This window comes from Carettochelys insculpta, chromosome 20 (genome assembly GCF_033958435.1).
Source record: "Carettochelys insculpta isolate YL-2023 chromosome 20, ASM3395843v1, whole genome shotgun sequence".
Lineage (NCBI taxonomy): Eukaryota > Metazoa > Chordata > Testudines > Carettochelyidae > Carettochelys > Carettochelys insculpta.
Window position 1 is genome coordinate 17,350,283 of NC_134156.1, and position 24,101 is coordinate 17,374,383.

The 24,101-nt window shown below is 45.6% G+C and overlaps 1 protein-coding gene across 4 annotated transcripts in view; it reads left to right on the forward strand.

Annotated features, from left to right (window-relative positions):
* The window catches only part of RHBDL3 (rhomboid like 3), a 154,091-nt gene that overhangs the window by 123,588 nt on the left and 6,402 nt on the right, over positions 1–24,101 (forward strand). For all 4 annotated transcript variants that reach the window (XM_075014537.1, XM_075014539.1, XM_075014538.1 and 1 more), the window contains 2 exons: positions 9,149–9,249; positions 20,369–20,429. In XM_075014537.1, the coding sequence (XP_074870638.1) occupies positions 9,149–9,249; positions 20,369–20,429 (162 nt within the window). The remainder of the gene's footprint in view (positions 1–9,148; positions 9,250–20,368; positions 20,430–24,101) is intronic.

Consider the following 24,101-nt stretch of genomic DNA (forward strand, 5'->3'; position numbering starts at 1 on the left):
TGACCTCTGTAACTTTGTTCTCACACACAGTCATTTCCGTTTTGGGGACAATTTATACCTCCAGATTAGTGGAACTGCTATGGGCACCCGCATGGCCCCACAATATGCTAATATATTTATGGCTGACCTGGAACAACGATTCCTCAGCTCTCGTCCCCTATTACCACTCCTCTACTTAAGATACATTGATGACATCTTTATGATTTGGACCCATGGTACAGAGGCTCTAGAAGAATTCCACAGAGACTTTAACAATCTACACCCCACCATCAATTTATGCCTCGATAACAACATGCAAGAGAGACATTTCCTGCACACTACAGTACTAATCAAGGATGGCCTGATCAGTACCACACTGTACCGAAAACCTACTGACCGCTATACTTATCTACACCCTTCTAGTTTCCATCCTGCACATGTGACTAGATCCATTGTTTACAGTCAAGCTCTTAGGTACAATCGTATTTGCTCTGATCCAACTGAGAGAGACCAAAAACTACAAGAACTTTACCAAATATTCATAAATCTGAATTACCCACCAGGAGAAGTAAAAAACCAAATCGACGGGGCCAGACGAATACCCAGAGACCAGCTATTCCAAGATCGACCCAAAAAAGCCATGAACAGAACACCGCTGGTCATCACCTACAGCCCCCAACTCCGACCACTGCAACGAATTATTAAAGACCTACAACCTATTCTTAATCAGGATGCTACACTCCAGAAGGCCCTGGGTGACATGCCTGTTCTCTCCCACGGACAACCTCCCAACCTCATGAGGATCCTCACTAACAGCCACAGTCTGTACCCCAGGAACACCAGTCCTGGAACCTTTCCCTGCAACAAAGCCCACTGCCAGCTTTGTCCACATATCTTCTCTGGAAATACCATCACTGGACCTAACCAGGTTACTCACAGAATCACAGGCACTTTCTCATGCTCCTCTACTAGCATCATATATGCCATCATGTGCCAACAATGCCCAGATGCTTTGTACATTGGACAGACTTCTAACTCCCTTAGACAAAGGGTCAACGAGCACAAAACAGACATCAAAACACTCCAGATCCACAAACCAGTTAGTCAACATTTTAATGGAATGGGGCATTCTATTAATGACCTAAAGGTATGTGTGTTACTGAAGAGGAATTATCGCACCGTTCTGGAAAGAGGAGCGGCCGAGCTGGCTTTTATATTCAGATTCGGCACATTAACACATGGTTTAAATCGTGATGGGAACTTTCTGAGTCACTATGGCTGTGTCTACACGTGCACGCTACTTCGAAGTAGCGGCGCCAACTTCGAAATAGCGCCCGTCACGGCTACACGTGTTGGGCGCTATTTCGAAGTTGAAATCGACGTTAGGTGGTGAGACGTCAAAGTCGCTAACCCCATGAGGGGATGGGAATAGCGCCCTACTTTGAAGTTGAACGTCAAAGTAGGGCACGTGTAGACGATCTGCGTCCCGCACCATCGAAATAGCGGGGTCCGCCATGGCGGCCATCAGCTGAGGGGTTGAGAGATGCTCTCTCTCCAGCCCCTGCGGGGCTCTATGGTCATCGTGTGCAGCAGCCCTTAGCCCAGGGCTTCTGGCTGCTGCTGCTGCAGCTGGGGATCCATGCTGCATGCACAGGGTCTGCAACCAGTTGTCGGCTCTGTGGATCTTGTGTTGTTTAGTGCAACTGTGTCTGGGAGGGGCCCTTTAAGGGAGCGGCTTGCTGTTGAGTCTGCCCTGTGACCCTGTCTGCAGCTGTTCCTGGCACCCTTATTTTGAGGTGTGCTACTTTGGCGTGTAGACGTTCCCTCGCAGCGCCTATTTCAATGTGGTGCCGCCCAATGTCGAAGTTGAACGTCAACGTTGCCAGCCCTGGAGGACGTGTAGACATTATTAATCGAAATAGCCTATTTCGATGTCGCTACATTTCGATGTAGCGTGCACGTGTAGACGTAGCCTATAGGAGCTCGTCTGCATACTTGGCTCAATCTAATTCTTGACCTTCCCCCCCCGCCCCACTCTCTGATTTGCTCACCTTGATTATCTTTTTCTGATTTGTCCTCCTTGCTTACTGTTTTTGGTTCTCTGTGTCTTAAATATTGAGTCTGTTCTGGTCTGGCTATGGTCTGAAGAAGTGGGTCTGTCCCACGAAAGCTCACCTAATAAACTATTTTACTAGTTTTTAAAGTGCTACTTGACTGCTTTTTGTTTTGATAGGGTATAGACTAGCACGGCTTCCTCTCTGTTACAGTACAACTTATTTTGGATTAGCTTCCAGGAGCTTTAATCTGAAATACTATGTCTACACAACAGTGTTATTTCAGAATAAACTATTCTGGAATAGCTTATTTTGAAATAGCCATCATTCCATACAGCCCCTATTCCAAAATATCTATTTCTGAATGGGCACTATTCTGCAGAGAATGAGGTTTACAGAATTGAAAATAAGCCATCCCCTATTTTGAAATTATTTCAAAATAGCAGCTGTGTTGTGTAGACACTCACAATGTTATTTCAGAATAGCGGCCATTGTTCTGAAATATCTGTTGTGTAAACACACCCTTAGAGTGATACTAGCAGCAAACGATAACTGCAGGTGCACAGATGTTTTGGCCCCACAGATTGCCCAGTGGTTAAGAGGGTGGAATGCAAACCCGCTGAAGAAAACTGTTTCCATGTTAGAAGATGAAGAGTAAATAAAAATGAGAAAGTTACTTAGCCATGCCCTGCTTCAGATGTGCCTTTCTCCCCCTCACCTTGTCGTGGTAGGAGCTGGAGGGGACAGCAAGAGCTTGTACACCAGTTGGGAGAAGGAAGTGCTGATCACTTGATCAGTCGGTGATTTCCACTCAGTCCTTCCTGCATTAATTGCAGTTAGCACTTCTCTTCTCTATCTCAGCAGGCATTTTACATGGTGGGGAAGCATCAAGAACCCCATTTTGTACAAGGGAAGCTCAAGTAGGAGGTCAGTGGCAGAGCCAGAAATAAAAACTCTCTTGGCTTCCAATCCCAAGCCCTAGCCACTACACCTTGCTGCCTTCTCAAAACAGTCTCCTCCACTACTGAGTCACCTTTTTGTCATCTGCTAGATTTAAACTCTTTTGTGGCCTGTTCTGGGCCTCCATTTGTCGCCACCTGAGTAACGGTTAGCCTGCACTGCTCCTGCAGCTTCCCCGGTAAAGAATCGCGCTTGTGCATCCTTAAATCAGAGTCTAGTGACAAGTCAGGAGTCTTCAGTTCTTTCTGTTTCTGCAAATGTTTGTCTTGCCAGGACTAAAATCACTTTCATTCTGTCCTCTGGAAGATGCATATATCTGCTGGTATTTTAACCCAAGTTGTGATTCTATTTGCTGCCTGCACAGATTTTAAGGTACTGTTTAGACCTGGGTTTATGGGTATGAGGTTTATGGGTATGAGGTTGATAGCTAGAGTGACCACCTGCCCCGATTTAGCCAGGACTGGCCCTTTTTTTAGCTCCCTGGAGAGTGTCTGGACCTTTTTGAAAAAATAGGCTAATTGTCCCCTATGCTGCAAAGCAGGGGCCTGAATTTTAAAGAGACAGCTCCTTGAGCAGCAGGGACTGTCTATTTAAAGAGCCGTCTGCAGGAGGTATGTAGCTCTTTAAGCAAATTGTTTAAAAACACTGGTTTTTTTTTGTTACCAGCAGCCCCTGGGTGATGCATGGAGGGCAGAGCCAGAGCCAGAGCCAGAGCCAGAGCCAGAGCCAGAGCCAGGCTGTGTGGCTGCCCTGCACTCTGCTCACCCTGCCTGAGAAGGACAGGGAGGCTGTGTCTCAGATAGTTCCCCCCTACCCCACACGCACTGCTGGAAGATAATAGGGTTGGGATATTGGTTGGGCAGGACCCTATGGCAGGGAACCGTGGGGAGACAGTCACTTGGGGGAAAGTGGGGGATAGCTGCTGGGGGGTTGCACTTAGCTTGGTAGCCCACAGGCAGTGCAAACAGGCAAGTCTCTGGAGAAAAAGGCAGCTGGACCCAGGCCAGAGGCTCGATGGGGGATCATGGGTTTGGAGGAGTCCCATGAAGGATGGGGGACAGGACTTGGGAGGGAACAGAGGCAGAAAGAAGGGGATGAGGAAGGTGAACCACAGAGGAGGGCTGGTAGAGCTGGATTGACTCTCCTGGAGGACAGGGCTGTTAGATTTTGTGGGGCCCCCTAGGATCTGGGGTGAGCACAACAATCATGGGGGTTCAGAATATGGGAGGGTTTGCTCCAGGCTGGGCCAGAACACTGGGGTGTGAGTTGGAGTGAGGGTGCTCCAGCTAGGAGTGCATGCTCTGAATTAGAGCCTGGGATGAAGGGTTTGGGGTGCAGCAGGAGGAAGGTCCAGGCTGGGGCCCAGGGGTTTGGAGTATGGTAGGGGCTCGGCCTGGCCCACTGATGGATGGGGGCAAAGGGGGCAAGTGCTCAGGACCCCAGGCAATTCAAAATGGTCTGGAAGCCTCAGACACTTTTAAATTGCTCAGACAGGTGTGGCAGGTAGAACCCCCCCCACCTTTGGGGAGCCACAGCCCCACACCCTCTGAGAGTAGGTGAAAAAAGGTGAGGTGATGGAAGAAATAGGGTAGGGGTTCAGCTGCTCCACTTTGCATAGGTGTTAATGGTTTAGAAGAGAGAGAATTCTCTTTTACAACATAATTCCTTAGGAGTTTTGGAGCTATCTGAAACTGATCAATAATTTTTAAAAAGTCCTGTTACTTTACTATTTAGTGCATGGGAGATTAAAACCTCAAAGGACTTTACCTTAGATCCTATTTGTTTGACTTTTCAATTAGAGTTGGATTTCTAGATAAGCAACTTCTATCAAGTTTTAGCATTTGTTTGATCCATTAGGCTGCAGCCCTTATCTTAATCTGGCCTTGCCCTGGGGAGTGAGGGAGCTCATTAAGACAGAGCGGGGAGAGTCTGAGAGGTCATCCTGTTAGTCTGTATCTTCACAAAACAAAGCCAGCAGTCCTGTAGCACCTTAAAGACTAACAGTATTATTTCTTAGGTAATGTGCTTTTGTGGGCCAGACCCATTTTATGGAAGGGGTGGCCCACAGGCAGCAACTAGGAATCAAACAGGCACCCTGTAACCTGGGTATCTATCGAGTGATATGGGGCAGCTGGGCCTAGTGGTTATATGGGAGGTCAAGTCACTGTTTGGGAAAGTGATAGGAGATTTCAGCGAGAGACAGTGGGAGGCAGTATCAGGGCAAGGGGTGAGGATTTCCAAGCCTTTCAGTGCTGTACCTCTCATGGGGCTTATAAGATACAAGCTCGGAAAATCCTGTTCACATAGCGGGGTATTAGAATGTAGGTCATAGAATCACAGAGCTGGAAGGGACCTCAAGAGGTCATTGAGTCCAGCCCCCTGCCCCAAGCAGGATCAACCTCAACTAAGTCATCCCAGGTCTGTTGTATACAGACTGGTGACAGGTTGGAAGGTTTGGAAATGGGCTTGGCATTGTATGGGGTTGTATGGCTATTAGATGGTGTGCTGTGCTATGCTGGATACACCGAGGTATTGAAAGGTATCGGGTGTGGAATAATGTGGTGTTTTGCTTTGAAAGCGAAGGGTTTGTCTGCTGTAAGGGAATCATATGAAAAATGGAAACGAGGACAAATTACAAAGGATGAATATAGGCAAACAACACAAGAATGCAGGTACAAGATTAGAAAGGCAAAGGCACAAAATGAGCTCACACTATCTGCAGGCATACAGGGAAACAAGAAGGCTTTTTATAAATACATTAGAAACAAGAGGAAGACCAGGGACAGGGTAGGGCCATTGCTCAGTGAGGAGGGAGAAACAGTAACAGGGAACTTGGAAATGGCAGAGATGCTTAATGACTTCTTTGTTTCAGTCTTCACTGAGAAGTCTGAAGAAGGAATGCCTAACATAGTGAATGCTAGTGGGAGAGGGGTAGGGTTAGAAGTTGAAATAAAAAAAGAACAAGTTAAAAATCACTTAGAAAAATTAGATGTCTGCAGGTCACCAGAGCCTGATGAAATGCATCCTAGAATACTCAAGGACCTGATAGAGGAGGTATCTGAGCCTTTAGCTATCATCTTTGGAAAATCATGGGAGACAGGAGAGATTCCGGAAGGCTGGGAAAAGGCAATTATAGTGCCCATCTATAAAAAGGGGAATAAGAATAACCCAGGAAACTACAGGCCAGTCAGCTTAACTTCTGTGTCAGGAAAGATTATGGAGCAGGTAATTAAAGAAATCACCTGCAAGCACTTGGAAGGTGGTAAGATGATAGAGAACAGCCAGCATGGATTTGTAAAGAACAAATCATGTCAAACCAATCTGATAGTTTTCTTTGATAGGATAATGAGCCTTCTGCATAGGGGAGAAGCGGTAGATGTGGTATACCAAGAGTTTAGTAAGGCATTTCATACAGTCTTGCATGGTATTCTTATAAAAAAACTAGGCAAATACAACTTAGATGAGGCTACTATAAGGTGGGTGTATAACTGGCTGGATAACCGTACTCAGAGAGTAGTTCTTAATAGTTCTCAATCCTGCTGGAAAAGTATAACAAGTGGGGTTCCCCAGGAGTCTGTTTTAGGACCGGTTCTGTTCAATATCTTCATCAACGGTTTAGATATTGGCATGGAAAGTACGCTTATTATGTTTGCAGATGATACCAAGCTGGGAGGGGTTGCAACTGCTTTGGAGGATAGGGTCATAATTCAAAATGATCTGGATAAATTGGAGAAATGGTCTGAGGTAAACAAGATGAAGTTTAATAAGGACAAATGCAAAGTGCTCCACTTGGGAAGGAACAATCAGTTTCACACATACAGAACGGGGAGAGACTGTCTAGGAATAACTACAGCAGAAAGGGATCTCGGGGTTATCATGGACCACAAGTTAAATATGAGTCAACAGTGTGATGCTGTTGCAAAAAAAGCAAACATGATTCTGGGATGCATTAACAGGTATGTTGTGAACAAGACCCGAGAAGTCATTCTTCTGCTCTACTCTGCGCTGGTTAGGCCTCAGCTGGAGTATTGTGTCCAGTTCTGGGCACCGCAGTTCAAGAAAGATGTGGAGAAATTAGAGAGGGTCCAGAAAAGAGCAACAAGAATGATTAAAAGTCTAGAGAATGTGACCTATGAAGAAAGTCTGAAAGAGTTGGGCTTGTTTAGTTTGGAAAAGAGAAGATTGAGGGGAGACATGATAGCGGTTTTCAGGTATCTAAAAGGGTGTCATAAGGAGGAGGGAGAAAACTTGTTCTTGGCTTCTGAGGATAGAACAAGAATCAATGGGTTTAAACTGCAGAAAGGGACGTTTAAGTTGCACATTAGGAAAAAATTCCTAACTGTCAGCGTGGTCAAACACTGGAATAAATTGCCTAGGGAGGTTGTGGAATCTCCATTGCTGGAGATATTTAAGAACAGGTTAGATAGATGTCTGTCAGGGATGGTCTAGACAGTACTTGGCCCTGCTGTTAGGGCAGGGGACTGGACTCGATGGCCTCTCGAGGTCCCTTCCAGTCCTAGTATTCTATGATTCTATGATTCTTAAACCCTCTGACTCCACTGAAGTTAGATGGAAAAATGCAAAGATATCCAATGGTTTATGTTGTTCCAGAACCCAGCCCAGGGCTCCTCCCCACTTCCAGCCTCCTGTCCTGACTCCTGCCCTCCTGCACACACATAGCCCTGATTTCTAGTAGCTCACTCACATACCCCAGCTCTGCCCCACATACTTCCAGCCTCCTGTAGCTCTCTCTTGTACTACCAGCCCATACTCTGGAGGACAGCAAGATGAGGACAAGGCAGGTACGTTTATAGAGCAATAACCCCTCAGTTGTAGGTATTTATTTTAATTTTTACCTATTTTGGTTATAATAATGCTGTATATGGTTTAAATGGGGGCACAGGCAACTTAATGTTATTTTGAATGTTTGTACAGCATAGTTCTCATGCAGTGCCACTGAACTCGCTTAATTCCGAGCAATTCAGCAGTTGCCACCCTACTGATAGGTGTGTTATCCTTCGTTTGACATAACTATCAGCAGATGCCCACCTGCAACAAAAGGAGCACTTGACTGTACTAAGGAACTTTTGAGGGGTGTTTCTGAGTGTTGAGAGAGAGAAAAAGGCAGAACAGAAAGAAGGCAACTGAGAACCAAAAAGCAAGAGAGAGCAAAAGAGAGCAGCTGCAAGCTTAACCCACACAGCTAGTGGACGCGGCTCACTGTCCCATGTAGTGGCATTTATACCGCTTACAGGGAGAAAGAATGAGTCTCCCCTACAGCCTGAGGTAACAGCTGGCTTTTAGCTCAAGTTATACAGCAGGGGTCAGGAACTCCTGGCGCAAGTGCCAAGAGCAGCATGCGAGCCAGTTTTCATCAGCACATGACGTGGGAGCTCAGCCCTGCACCACCTCCTGCATGCTGCCGGGAGCTTGCTCAAAGCCAGGCTGCCTGTGGATTACAAAGACCAGCTCCTGCTCCCAACCACCACCTAAACAGCAAAGCTCTTCATCTTCATTTATTTATTAATGAAGCTGTTGTAAGTAGGACTGTTAGTGATTTTAAAAAGTATCACCAGCACTCTGTACATAGAGGTCAAAGGTCAAATTTCAGCACTCTACTTTGGAAAGGTTGCTGACCTCTGCTGTAGAAGCTCATGCAGTAAGCTCCATGTGTCCCAGGTTCAGGTCTGCCTGTCTGCAGTTACACGAGCACAGTGGCCAACCCGAAAGAAATGTGGCAACGGGAAGAAATTTTTGGGTCGTGGTGCAGGCTGAACAGAGTGCTTTCAGAGAACAAAAGAGGCCTTCTGTGTTTAGAAGCACCTGACAACCACCAAACTGGAGTGCCCTCCCATTTCCAAACTTTGACTAGTCCCAGGGGTCAAAAAAGGCAACAAGACATTGCTGCCTAGTGCTGTATTAAGTTTGGGTGGGTGGGGAAGTGTGCAAATATATTTGATTTAAATTTTAATGTAGGTATAAAAGAATGTGTGTCACTTTGCTGGCAGAGCCATTGGTCTTTAGTAAGGCTCTAAAGTCAATTTATTCCCCTTTCCCAGTATTGCCGGCTGCAGCCCCTAGTGCATAAAGGAGGGCACAGGTGGAGAGTTCTCCCATCAGTGGGAGATTGTAATTAATCATTTTCTTCTCCCAAGGTTCCCTGGCAGTATCGGTAGCTGACATGACTGCGCCAGTGGTGGGTTCCTCTGGAGGGGTTTACGCGCTTATTTCTGCTCATCTGGCCAACATAGTAATGGTAAGTACCGGAGCAATTGTCAGCCCTGTTTGAACGTGGATAGTTCAGGCAATGGGGTCTGTCGTGGCTAAATCAGCAGTCAGAAACCAGCCTGGGTCAATATTGAGAAATAGGGTCACAATCTGATGATTGCATGGAGCAGTAGTGTTCCCTGTAAGCAGTGTGCTTGTGTGGCCTCTCAGGAGAGAGTTAAATTCCACCCTGTGGAGTAGCAGAGGGCCCACAGATGCTTTTTTTTATTTTCTGTTGGTTGTGCACATTTGCACAAGCCTCGGTGCATATAAAATTTATTCTGCACACGGTTACAAAAGATCCACCCACGGATGGAAAAGATTAGAGGGAACACTGCTTGGCAACCTCTGCACAAAAGCCAAGGATATGACTGGGCCTTAGAGGATCATTTAAGACCGTCCCTTTAGCCTGGGCCTTCTTGCTTAGGAAGGAGGATCCTTGGAATAGTTTTCGTTATAGCTTCTTTTGTACAGCAGTCCCCTGACTTATGCAGAGGTTGTGTTCTTGCGCAACCTCATGTAAGTCAAATTTTGCCTTACTTGGGGAAGCCAGGAAACTGACCAGCACAGCACTGCTGGTCAGTTTCCTGTCTCCTGTGAATGGCAGGCAGCTGAGAGCAGGGAAACTTCTGCTGTCGGGGTGGTGAGAGTCAGGTTTCACCCGCTCAGGTTTCCTCGCTCCCATCAGTGACGGCAGCTGAGAGCCACTCTCTCAGCTGCCACCCCTGACAGGAGCCAGGAAAATAACCAGTGTGGGGTCTGTTTTCCAGCTCCCCTGAGTGGCAGACAGCCCAGAGCCAGACTCCAGCTCCCTGCCACTCAGTGCCGAGTTAACCTGAGATACACGCAACTCAAGTGTGCGTCTCTCGTGGTTCTACTGTAAAAGCATCAAGAGGGAACTGGTGTGAAAAGCTCTCACTTGGAGTCAAAAGCTTCTTAGAGGAGGAGGATGTTAGGAGCAGCCACTCTACAAGGAGATTTTGTTCCAAACTTCCACACTCCCTCACAGGTGCCTCTGAGCTGTAGGGTTCAAGGCCCTAGGGCAGACAGAGGTCCCTTCCATCACTCCCCAGAATATAGGAGGTAGCATTAGACAGCATGTGAGCCAATAAGAACCACAGAGTATATCTGTGTCCATTTTCTCTCCCTCTGTCCTCACCCCCAGTTAGTGAGCATTAATCTAATAATTAAGGGCCCAGTCCTACAAGGTGTTGAGCACATCGAGTTCCCGTTGATTTCTATGAGAGCACTGAGGCTTCTGAGCACTCCAGAAGACATGCTTCCTTTAGGGCCCTGCAGGTCGTAAGACACACCCTGAAGCATGTGGCCATTTGCTCTTACACATTGGCACCTACCCCAGCAGCTGCACTTTTGGTAGTTTCTATAAGTAAATACTGAGATTGTAGCTATAAAATTGGGCCCTAAAAGTATCTTCATAATTATGTAGTCCCCTCCAGCTTTGTTGTTTCATGCGTACAGCGAGCAGAGAACTCAGAGCCTTATTGGCCACAAACACAACGTTCAGTCCCGTTCAGCTACAGGAGAATCTCTGTTAGCTCTAGAAGATGTATGACACACAGTTGAGCACGTGCGCTTCTATCCAATAAAGGGCAGGATACACCCACTACTGCACCCAACCTACAACCTATCCTGGAACATGATCCCTCATTCTTACAGTCCTTGGGTGATGGGCTAGTCCTCTCCTACAGACAGCTGCCCAACCTCCAGAAAATACCAGGAGCCACACACCATAGCACAGAAACCCTAACCCAAGAACCCTACCCCTGCAACAAATCCTGTTGCCAACTCTGTCCATACATGTATGCAAGCAACACCATCACAAGACCTGATCACAACAGCCACACCATCAGGGGCTCATACACCTGCACATCCACTAATGGGATATATGCCACCATGTGCCAGCAGTGCCCCTCTGCCATGTACATTGGACAAATGTGGCAGTCCCTGGTCATCAATCCATCATCAGGAATTGGAATACACATAAAACTATCATCATCATCATCGGTCCCTTTCCCGAGGTCGTTGGGGCACCTTGAGGCATGTGTTGGGCAGATTTCAAACCTGGCAGAGTCCATCCCTCTCCAGGCGGCCAGAGCCCCGTTAGCCTGCTTCCTTACGTAGGCAGTTGCCAGTCTGCACCGCTAGGAGGTAGGGTTGGCTTGTGTGGACACAGGTCATCGGCAGGCTCCAACTTTTTGCTTTTCACCTCACACAGTGGGAAGAGCGAGCTGATCCCGACAATGCTGGCTGCAGTGCCAAGCGTGCCCCACGCCTTGCAGACCATAAAACTATAGGGGAACACTAACCTCCCTGGACATTCAATAATGGATTTAAAAGTGGCCATTCTTCAACAAAAGGTTTTTACCACCTGATTACATGGGGAGACATCTGAACTGGAATTCATTTACAAATTTAACACATTTAACATGGGCCTGAGCAGAGATTTTAACTATCTTGTGCAATAGAAGGGCAATTTCCCCACCTTTGACATTCACAGTAATGTGACACAGCCTACTTAATTTGTTTTATTAACCTGTCCTGCTAGTGACAGACAACAGCTTTTCCTCCGTCCTCTTTCTCTCTCCCCCCACACCATTAGATATACCCTGGGTTCTGTTTTTTCCTCTCCATTTCTTTTCATCTGAGGAGGTGGGTTTTCCCCACAAAAACTCATGACCTAATAAATGAGTCTGTAAGGTGCCACAAGGCTGCTTGTTATTTGTGAACCCACCAGTGAGTTCATTCATTTTAGGATATTATTCAGGTTTCTTAAAGCTTTGTATTTTACCTTTCAGTTCTCTCCTATTTAGTGATTGTCCCGGTAGCAGCAGTCCCTTTGCAAAATGATCCTAGTGTACTAAGAAATGAGCGAACTGACTTTTGTGAACCTTTCCTGGCTACTCCCTGCTGGTGTTTTCTCTTTCTTTTTCCACACGCTGCTCCTCACTCCCGCCCCCCGACCGCTTACTTAATATTCCTACAAGACTCTCTTACATAATGAAAAAGGCACTTCGCATTTGCCACTCTACCATGCCCGTTGATAATACTCATCTTTTTACATGGATGGTTTGGCAGGGAAGGGAGTGTAGCTTATTTGAATCTTCCATTTCCATGGTGTCTCCTTGAAACTGAAGGAAATTAAAATGTCCCTGCTTGTAAAAAAGAAAAAAAACCTGAAAATAAATAAAGTAACCAACAGGAGCAGCCAATAAAATGTTTCACCCTAAGGAAAATAATAAAGGCGAAAAAAGCCAACAAAGCTGCATAGAAATGAAGACTAAAGGAGAAAACAATATTAATCAGCATGAGCTCAAAGCCATCTGACTATGTTAGCTGCCTCTCTGGAGAGAGCAGATGAGTTATTCTGGTTTGCACAGATTGCATTCTTGCAGCTGCCAAAGTGATTTATACAAAGATCCCACATAAAATTTTGTAAATTGTAAAATGTTCTTAAGATTACAAAGCCATTAGATAAATCAGGAGCTGAACCCTGGAGCGAGTCTCTGTTAATAGTTGTTTCTTTGGTGTGCCTATTATTTAGTTTATTTGTTTGGTTGTAGTGAGCTGTACGGGAACCTACTAATGCTTTTCTTTCTCATGCTTCCAAACACAGGCAAAATTCCTTTGGAAAGAATGTGACTGTGGTCTGGTGCTTAATAATAATGTTGCTTTGTGTTTCTAGCTATATCAGGTGACGAGAGGTATTTTAGAACCTAAATAGAATAGTGCTGTACAGCATCTTCCTTGTAAGGATTTCCTGGTACTTTAAAAACACAGCTAAATTCAGTCTGCCTTACAGCACACCGGTGAACGCCTAAGTATTATCATCTTCACTTTACAGATTTGGGAGCTGATGATAGAGGCTTTTCCAAGGAACCTGGAATGAACCATGTGTCTTAATGTTCTGCAAGTATCTGTTTTAGTGTGGTCCAAGATGTATAATCTTCTGCACAACGTGAACCCAGAAGGCAGGGTTTGGCAATCTTATTAGCCGTGCTGGAATGTCTACAAATATTTCTGTACATTTTCATTCTTTTGGAAAACACATGTGCTCACAGTACTTAACTGTATTGGGAAATTACAGTGTATTAACCCTGCATGTTTCCCACAATTAGCTGACATGATGTTAAACATGACAGTCCCTGTCCACGCTGAATAAATCATTTTCGTTAACATATGTTCTAATGCAACATAGTTTCCCAATATAGACAAGCCTCAAGTTGGTGTATCCTTCATCCAGGAACCCCTGAGTATTTCCTGCTAAGTATAGTACTATTGTTATAATTAGGCTCTGTTTTGTTTTTTGTTTTTTGTTTTTTTTAAATTTTTATGGCTTTCAACTATACTAACATTTATTTCCATTTTTTTTTAATTTTACATTTTTTGTTACCAACCTTGAATTTTTGCCCTGGCTGGAAATTAAAACACATTTTTATACCAATTTATTTGAAACCTGATTATTTTAGAAGTTGAGATTCATAAGATTCAGAAATAGAACAGTAACATTTATTGGACAGTCTTATTTTATAATAGTTTCCATAGTATATTTAATAGAAAGATGAGACAGAAACGAAAGAGAACATTAGCTTTCTTGGAGTGCAACACATATGTATTTAACTTCTCACTGTAACATTATGAATGTGAGAAGTCATTTCAGACACTTTGGATGGAGGGGGAAAATGTAAGTTATGGATACTAGCTGATTTAAAATCTAATCCTTCCAAGACTACATATAAGTATCAAACCAGACTGTTGGCCTATAAAATGTTAACTGGGATGAGATATGACCCTCTTATGAATACTGACCTAGTTTTGGACTCCTAGAAATTTACAGAGCAATCCTGCTCCAACAGACGTAAATTGCTACTCCATCCACTGGCAGTGACAATTGGTGCTTACGATCTAACATGTCAACGACCAAGGAGAGAGAACCCCCGTTTTGGACGGATGTATTTCATGCAGAGGCGAGCCAAAACCAAACTCTCAGATCCAAACTGCCTCAATCTTTGGAGAGATTGACAGATCTGAACTTTCGATCTGAAGAACCTCTGAATTCAGTTGGAGTTTTTCCATTGATTTTAATAGGCTTTGGATCAGGTCCTATGTGGTTGGCCCCCATCTCTGTAGTAGACTGATCCATATTTCAATCCTGAGTGTTGGGAAAGTCCACTTCAAATTAAGCAGCTTGAGCTCACTGTCAATATTGTGCTCCCCTTTCCTTGCATACCCATTGACATTTTGCCTTCCACGCATGTATCTATAGATTAGTACAGACCAGTGGGAGACCTGCACACTGAGGAAACAATTCTTTCTGTAATTAGTTGTCTTACTGGCCTGTTCCGTATGTATTGTTAACTAGACAATCTTCTCACTGAATTCAGCACACACTTAGTCTCAGTGGTTCAGCTTTCTAGAGCTCTTTTGTACAGTGTCTTCTATAGATTAAATCCAAGTCCATAAAGAAAGGGAACAGATGCAGGCTGTAATCCCACAAAGAATTATTCGTGTGCTGAATTTTGTACATTCTGAGTAGTCCTTTTGAAACCAAAAGCCTCCAGATGTCAAAAAGGGGCTTTCCATTGATCTTGATGGGCTTTGGATCAGGCTTACAGTATGCTAAGTTTTGGATCAGGCCTCTGGTATATAAAGTTAACCATGTGCAGTCTTTGCAGAATCAAGGCACTAAGTTCTTCTGTGTTTTATGCTTTGGTTCCTGCCTTTATTTAGACCTGAGGTCAGCAACCTTGCCCAGGCAGAGTGCCAAAATTTGACCTTTTGACCTCTATGTACTGTCCGAGTGCCAGCAATACTTTTTAAAGTCACTAAAAGACCTACTTAACAACAGCTTGATTACTGAATAAATGAAGATGCAGAGCTTTACCATTTATGTGGTAGTTGGGAGCATTAGCTGGTCTTTTGCTAAATCATAGGTGTTGTGGCTTTGAGCAAGCTCCTGGCAAATGGGGGAGGAGGGGCAGGTCAAGCTCTGCTGATGAAAATCAGCTCACATGCCACTCTTGGCACCATGCCAGGTGTTGATGATTCCCTGGTTTAGAGCATACCTCTGTAACAAGGTCAACTCACCACTGTGGTGCCTCCTGCTGGCTAGTCTGGGCATTAGCTCAGTCCAGCATCAGAGTGCCTTGTCCTGGTGGGATCTCATCTGCTGTCCTTTTGTCCATCCTCCACCACTCATCAGGACCTGCATCCCTCACAGACCACAATGCTCTTCCCTCCAAGTAGTGCCCCACAGCAGCACCCACACTCTGAGGTCCTACGAGCCTGGGGGACTGTGTTACCCCTCAGCCACTGCTTGCCTCAGTGACTCACAGTCGTTCATTATCATCTAGCCCAGGGGTCCTGGTTAACCTTTTCCCCTCAAGACTTGGGTTCATCCTTTAAATCTTGAGCGCTGCAAACACTGCAGCGGATTCCCACTAAGCAGATACCAGTGCTGATTTATTGATCCTCTCGTGTGGTTTAGCTCCTGGGTGCAAGGTCATTCACGTTTCCTGCTCGCAAGAAGTAACGAGATGCCGATGTCTCCATGCTCCTTGCTATATTGTTTGGATCAAAAGGAGACGATCAGGGAAGAAAATATACCCCTTGTCTGTGAAGTGGGAGAAATATCTGGGTATCTAATTTCTTTCAATGCTTGTGAATGCCTCTGTCATTACCCAAGAATGTTCACCCCAGTTCAGCTGGAGGAAGCAAATGTTTGTCCTGTTGTGAGCCTGACCACTTAGTGTTGGTGAGCTGATGAAAAGGGTTTATTAATTACATTCTCTCTCCCCCCTCAGCACCTCACCCCAAATCCACCTCTGTTTCCTAGACTGCCGAGCTCTGAGATAACAACAAGAAGTTCTGTGGTACCTTATAGACTAACAGATATTTTGGAGCATAAGCTTTTGTGGGCAAAGGCCTGCTGCATGCTTGAGTCCGGGGGGGTGGGGGGGAAGTTCATAGAGGTATTTAAAGAGTGGGGTCTCAGTAAAAGGGAGGGCCAGAGCTGACAAGGTCTCTTCAGTCATGGTGGAAAAGGCCCATTATTAGTAGTATGTGTGAAGAGAGGAAAAAACAGGTCAGATGAGACGGGGGGTGGGGCGGGATACGGCCCATTGTCAGTCTAATGTGGAGATGTTAACACCTAGGGCAGAAAATTTCCTTTTGTAAGGTAGTAACAGAGAGGAAGCCGTGCTAGTCTATACACTATGAAAACAAAAAGCAGTCAAGTAGCACTTTAAAGACTAGCAAAATAGTTTATTTGGTGAGCTTTCATGGGGAAGAAGTGGGTCTGTCCCACGAAAGCTCACCTAATAAACTATCTTGCTAGTCTTTAAAGTGCTACTTGACTGCTTTTTGTTTTGTAAGGTGTGAGCCAACCCCAGTCTCTGTTTAATCCTTGATTTATGGAGTCAAATTTGCAAATAAATTGCAGCTCAGAGATTTCTCTCTCCATTTGATTTTTGAAATTTCTTTGTTTCAGAACTGCCACCCTTAAATCTGCTACTGAGTGTCCAAGGAGATTGAAGTGTTCTCCCACAGGCTTCCGTACACTACCATTCCTGATGTCTGATTTATGTCCATTTGTTCTTTTATGTAGAGACTGTCCAGTTTGGCCAATGTAAATTGCAGTGGGGCATTGCTGGCACATGATGGCATATATTATATTAGTAGATGTGCAGGTAAAGAAGCCCCTGATGGTATGGTTGATGTTAGGTCCTGGGATGATATCACTGGTGTAGATATGTGAGCAGAGTTGGCAGTGAGGTTTGTTGCAGGGATTGGTTCCAAGCTTATAGTTACTGTTTTGTGATCTATAGTGGCTGGGGAGGATTTGTTTAAGGTTGGCAGGCTGTCTGTAGGCGAGGACAGGCCTGCCTCCCAAAGTCTGTGAGAGTGAAAGATCATTGTTCATGATGGGTTGCAGATCGCTGATGAGGCATTGGAGAGGCCTTAGGTGGAGGCTGTATGTGATGGTCAGGGGTGTTCTCTTGTTTTCCTTGCGAGGCCTGTCTTGTAGCAGGTGGCTTCTGGGTACCCGTTTGGCTCTGTCAGTCTGTTTCCTCACTTCTTTAGGTGGATATTGTAGTTTGAGGAAAGCTTGGTAAAGGTCTTGTAGATGTTTGTCTTTGTCTGATGGATCAGAGCAAATATGGTTGTACCTTAGTGCCTGACTGTATACAATGAATTGTTCAGTGTGCCCTGGATGGAAGCTGGAGGCGTGTAGATAAGCATAGCGGTCCATGGGTTTTTGGTATAGGGTGGTATTTATGTGACCATCACTTATCTGCACAGTAGTGTCCTGGAAGTGGATCTCTTGTGTGGACTTGTCCAGGCTAAGGTTGATGGTGGGGCAGAAACTGTTGAAATCACAGTGGAACTCTTCAAGAGCCTCCTTCCTGTGGGTCCAGATGTTGAAGATGTCATCAGTGTAGCTCAGGTAGAGGAGGGGCACTAGGGGACAAGAACTGAGAAAGTGTTGTTCCAGGTCAGCCATAAAAATATTGGCATATTGTGGGGCCATGCGGGTGCCCATAGTAGTGCCACTGATTTGAAGGTATAATTTGTCCTCAAATCTGAAATACTTGTGGGTGAGGACAAAGTCACAAAGCTCCGCCACCATTTTTGCCACGGTCTCAGCTCTGAGATCACACCCACAAAAATAGACCCATGACATGTTGTTTTCCAAACTTTTAGCTACAGCCCTGCAAATCCGTGGATGTCCACTTTATAGGCACTGGTGTCTGTGGATGTGGATGCAGCTCATTTTTGCAAATTCAGATGTTAATACAATTTTGTGTCTAGAAACCTGCAAATTTAGGGATCTCCACTCTGGCAGGGTCAGTATCACTCCTGGACCTCAGACCTCTGTTCAGGCTGCAGTATGGGAACTGCTTGCACTTGCCAGGGTTTGGGTTTCGGTCCCTTGGCTCAAGAGGCAGTGGGTAGGAGCCCCCTGGTCTGACTCGGCTGAGGAACCAATCCCTCCCTGCCTCCAGCTGAGCCCTGAGGTGACCAGGGCCAGGGAGCGCCTTATCTCCCTTGCTGTCTCTGATGTTATTGGTATTCTCCTTCACTGCTCTCTAACTCTCTCCTTGTCTGCTCTAATCTCCTCACCTCTCTCCAACCTCCTCTTCCATCCCCCGCTCCCTGCTGGAAAAAAGCTGTTTAAAAGGTCTATAGCAGCGTCAGTTGGGATCAGATGGCCCTAACTGATTTATAGCAGCCCCTTCTCCTGCTGCTCCCACTCTGCCTGTGATAACACCTGATTAGCCAGGGCGGTTGCTGCTTTTTAGAGCTGCCTCTGTTCCCTAGCCCTCTGATATCCATGGATGTAGATGCTGATGTCGACGAATCATATTACAGATGTGGATGCAGATACAAATTTTGTATTCACCTGGGGCTCTACTTGGAGCTTTACTGAGTCCTCGATCAGTTTGCAACCATATCCCTGTCCAGAGTCACGCAGTTGATTGTTCTACATTTTCAATTCAACCTCCTCATCATTTCCATGTAACTTATTCTAAAACTTCTGGGATAAGCTGCCCTTAGCTTCCCAGGTCTCCCCCTCGCATCCACTGTGAACTGTAGGGGTAAAAGAACACAACAAAAGGAATACAGGTTGAACCTCTCTAGTCTGGCACCCTCGGGACCTGATTGGTGCCAAACAAAAGAATATTCTTTATCATGGGAGGTCGGTATGGTCTAGCAGCATTACCAACACTTCGGCTACGTCTACACGTGAAGCCTACATTGAAGTAGCTTATTTAGATGTAGCGACATCGAAATAGGCTATTTCGATGAACAACGTCTACACGTCCTCCAGGGCTGGCAACGTCGACGTTCAACATCGACGTTGCGCAGCACCACATCGAAATAGGCGCTGCGAGGGAACGTCTACATGCCAAAGTAGCACACATCGAAATAAGGGTGCCAGGCACAGCTGCAGACAGGGTCACAGGGCGGACTCCACAGCAAGCTGCTCCCTTAAAGGGCCCTTCCCAGACACAGTTGCACTAAACAACACAAGATCCACAGAGCCGACAACTAGTTGCAGACCCTGTGCATGCAGCATGGATCCCCAGCTGCAGCAGCAGCAGCCAGAAGCCCTGGGCTAAGGGCTGCTGCACACGATGACCATAGAGCCCCGCAGGGGCTGGAGAGAGAGCGTCTCTCAACCCCTCAGCTGATAGCCGCCATGGCGGACCCCGCAATTTCGATGTTGCGGGACACGCAACGGCTACACGGTCCCTACTTCGACGTTGAACGTCGAAGTAGGGCGCTATTCCCATCCCCTCATGGGGTTAGCGGCTTCGACGTCTCGCCGCCTAACGTCGATGTTAACTTCGAAATAGCGCCCAACACATGTAGCCGTGACGGGCGCTATTTCGAAGTTAGTGCTGCTACTTCGAAGTAGCGTGCACGTGTAGACACGGCTTTCCACTGCTTTCTGGGCTCTTAGAAGACATTTAGGGGTAAATTACAGCTAAATAGCAGCATAGAACACAGAGGGCCAGGACGCGTGGCTGTAAACAAACTTTATGGGACCATGGAAGATTTGGCCACACCAATGATAAGTGGTCATCTGGCTAACTGAAATCATGCCAGATTATGGATATTGCTGGAGGAGAGCGTGCTGGGCTAGAGGGGCTCAGCCTGTGGAATGTTAAAGTCCGTGTGATGCAGAAGGATTCCCAGTTCTGCGGCTTTACTGTGCTCTCACATCTTCATCTTCCAGCCAGTACCGCTGCAGAGTAAAGAAACAAAAGGATTCAATTGACTTGTGAGAGTGCCTGATCCATTAGTCTCTAAGGTGCCACAGGGCTGTTGTTTTTGAAGTTACAGACTAACACGGCTGCCCCTCTGAGACCTCTATTTGATGCGTCTACTTTTGGCATGTGGATGAGCCAAGAATGCTGGGAAGTGTTGCCAGAGTAGCCCCAGTTGGAGCAGAGCTAGTTTGTTCCCATTCTGTGTGGTGAGATCAAGTCCTGAGATGTTCAGCAGGCGTCTAGATCCAGCTTCAGATTCCCACAGCATAAATTGTACAAGCGTAACTTTGTTTTTGTTGTCTCCTTTTCTAGAACTGGTCTGGAATGAAGTGCCAATTCAAGCTGCTGCGCATGGCTGTGGCCTTGATCTGTAGTAAGTATTGTAATATGTTTGGCGTGCACAGAGTCTGGTTTTGTTTACCTTTGCCATTAGTGGTTGTGCATCCCAGGGTAACTTGGCTCTATCTCTGGGAACCAGCAGCCAGAATTCACAGCAGCAGAAAGTCTGGAACACAAAATCTGGATTCAAATGTTACAGGGGAGAGTTTGAAAATGTAAAGGCCGTGTATATCAGTGTCTGGAAAACGGACACTTGTGAAGGTCTGGGGGCTCGCTGCTTCTCCGTGAATGCCCCAGTAAACAATGCTTTAATCATAGCAATGCATTGCACTTCTACAGCACTCTCAGCCTGAGGATCTCCAAAGTACTGGGCAGGCACCAATGAAGTAAGCTGCTCCAGGCCCCTGTAGCAAGGAAGTATTCTCCCTGCTTTCCAGAAGGGGAAGATGATGCACATAGAGATTGAGACCAAGGACCAAAATTGCCCAAACCCCTGAAGTTGCATTTTCAAAAGTAATGAATGCATTTAGAAGCCCAAGTCCCATTGACTATTGATGAGACTCACTTGGGCTTCGAAGGGCCAGATTTTCAAAGGTATTTTGGACTTAAAGAGGCAGACGGCTGCCTAGTAGGATTTTTTGAGCTGGCAGGAGTTGGGTGCATCACCTGATTAAATGCTTCTGAAAATCCCACAAGGTGCCCCTCTGCATCGTTGGGCCGCCAGTTATGTGCCAAGATTTCACCGCGTGTCTGTGCCAGAGTGGAAATAGAACTCTGACCTACTGACACTGAGGCTGCAGCTTTAAGCACTAGATCATCTTTCTCATGCTAATTTGAGTGCTTGACTGGGTATGTGAGTAGGTTATCCAGTTGCTTGGCTAGCTAATTAGTGGGGCAGTGTGACATAGGATTTTGAATAGCCTGTATAGACCGTCTGTCACACCAGTGGTTTTTATAATATGTGTAGTGTTATTGTAAAGGTTTGTTCAGAGCCTATCACCTGAGTGCCCTTGTAAAAGGCTATAGATGAATCTTGCCCTCACTGACTTCTGCTGGGCAAATGACAAAAACCACCCAGCTTTATAAGAAAAGTAAAAGGCGAGGAGGCGGGAGTGGGGAAGAGGGAGCTAAAGCTGCTGGCAGCATGTGACACTGAGGCCTACAGGTAGTCAGGGCCAAACTCTGATAGACCAACAAAGAAAACAAGTTCTTAATAAGAACATAAGAATGACCAGACCAAAGATCTGTCTAGTCCAGGATACTGTCTTCCAACAGTGGCTGATGCCAGATGTCCTAGTGTAATGAACAAAACAGATAGTCATCAAGTGATCCCTCCTCTTTCACCATTTCCAGCTTCTGATGGAGGTTAGAGGCACCATTTGTGCCCATCCTGGCCTAATACGCATTGATGGACCTAATATCCATTGATGGACCTAATATCCATGAATTTATCTAGTTCTTTTTAACCCTGTTAGAGTCCTGGGCTTCACAACATCCTCTGGCAAGGAGTTCCACAGGTTGGTTGTGCATTGCATTGAGAAATACTTCCTTTTGTTTTTTTTTAAACCTGCTAACCTGTCATTTTCATTTGGTGACTCTTAGCTCTTGTGCTGTGGGAACCTGTAAATAACTTTTCCTTATTTACTTTCCCAACACCAGTCATGATTTTATAGACCTCCATCATACTCTTTCCCCTTAGTCTCCTCTTTTCCGAGCTGAAAAGTCCCAGTTTTTTTAAATCTCTCCTTATATGGCTGACATTACAAACATCTAATCATTTTTGTTGCCTTTTTCTGAACCTTTTCCAGTGCCAAGATACATTTTCTGAGATGAGGTGACCACATCTGTATGCAGTATTCAAGACTCGGGCATACCATGGATTTATGTAGCCAATGACATATTCTCTCTTATGCGCTCTCCCTTTTTTAATGATTCCTAACATTCTAATTCCTTTTTGACTGCTGCTGCATGTTGAGTGGATATTTTCAGAGAACTATCCACCATGATATCTATTGGGTGGTAATAACTAATTTAGTCCTCACCATTTTGTACGTATATTTGGGATTACGTTTTGCAATGTACATTACTGTGTACTTATCAACAGTAAAAGTCATCTGCCATTTTGTTGCCCAATCACCTAGTGCTTCAGCATCATCCAGAACACCTGCCACCAACCCCCTCAGGGTCAGTCAGAAGTGTCCCAGCTCATCACAGCTGCCACAAAGGGCATGGCCCAGGCTAATGTCAATTGAGAATGAAAAGCTGCGTCTCTCCTCTTTTGTCAAGCTGTGCAAAAGTGAACTCCCAGTGCTAATGCACAAGGGATAGGCTCATCTGGAGAAGAGAAAAGGATCAGATGGATTTCCAACAAGCTGTCTGTGGCAAAATCTCTTTCCATTGATGTGGGGCTTTTGTAATGTCAGTGTTAAACCCTGATGTCCCAGAGCAACTATTTCAAATCATCCACATCTGGCCAGATAAGGAATCACAACCATATTCATAGCTGCAGAGTCGTCTTGTCCTGACTCTCCTCTTTATCTATCACTTAAGCATCAGCAGTGCAGTCCACAATTGGTCTGTGGCCTGGTCCGCCCCTCAAAATTGCATTGACCTAGCTCCATCACTCTGGGCTATGAACAATTTCATCTCCTGCGCAACATCATACCCTGTGTTTGCAGATGGGTGATGGAAGGGTTCTTCTGCAGAATTATCTCTGAGAAGAGGCTTGACAATGTGGATGGAAAACCCCTTTCCATTGAAGTTAGAATCCTTTATAATGCAGAGCTACAGCGACACAGCTTCAGCACCATGCTTGTGCTGCTGTTGTACAGACATGGCCTCAAGCCTCTCAGGCCTATTCATGCTTCTAAATGCATTGAGGCCATGTCTGCATGACAGCAGCACAGCAGGCCTGTAATGCTCGAGCTGTACAGCATCACAGTTGTGACCTCTTTAACTAACTAGTGCAGGTTGAACCTCTCTCATCCAGCATACTCAGGACCTGACTGATGCCGGACGAGAGAATTTGCTGAACCACGGGAGATCAATATTGTCTAACACATTACCAACACTTCCACTGCTTTCTGGGCTCTTAGAAGACATTTGGGGGTAAATTACAGCTAAATAACTGCACAGAACACTGACAGCCAGGACTTGTGCCTGTAAACAAACTTTATGGGACAACGGGAAACTTGGCCACACCCATGATAAGTGATTGTCCGGCTAACTAAAATCATGCCAGATTACAGAGTTTGCCAGATGAGGAGTTCCAGATTAGAGAGGTTCAATCTGGAGAGTTTCAGGTAGAATAATCTACAATATAAGGGCTTTGTCCTGTAGAGGCCAAAGCACCTGCAAATCAAACTCAGTGCCTAAAGCACTGCAGATGTCTGGAATCACAAATTAATTATAAAATTTAAATCAGAATTTCTTCTTGAATTAAGACTAAGTGGCAAATTAAAATTGCACTGGGAGGCTGTGTGAGAGGCATTCTTAGGCTTCCCAAATTTCTTTCTAGGACTCCGCTTTTGATTTTTGCATTTCCATTTCTGTAATTTTAAAAAAGTGAACAAGAGATAACTGGCTCTGAAACTGAATGCAGAGAACAAGCCGAGCATAGTCAGCCACAGCAATGCAAGCTTCTCTGCATCTCCTGGCCCATGTACATGAACACAGCGCTGGAAGGATCACCTATAGGTGTGAGAGA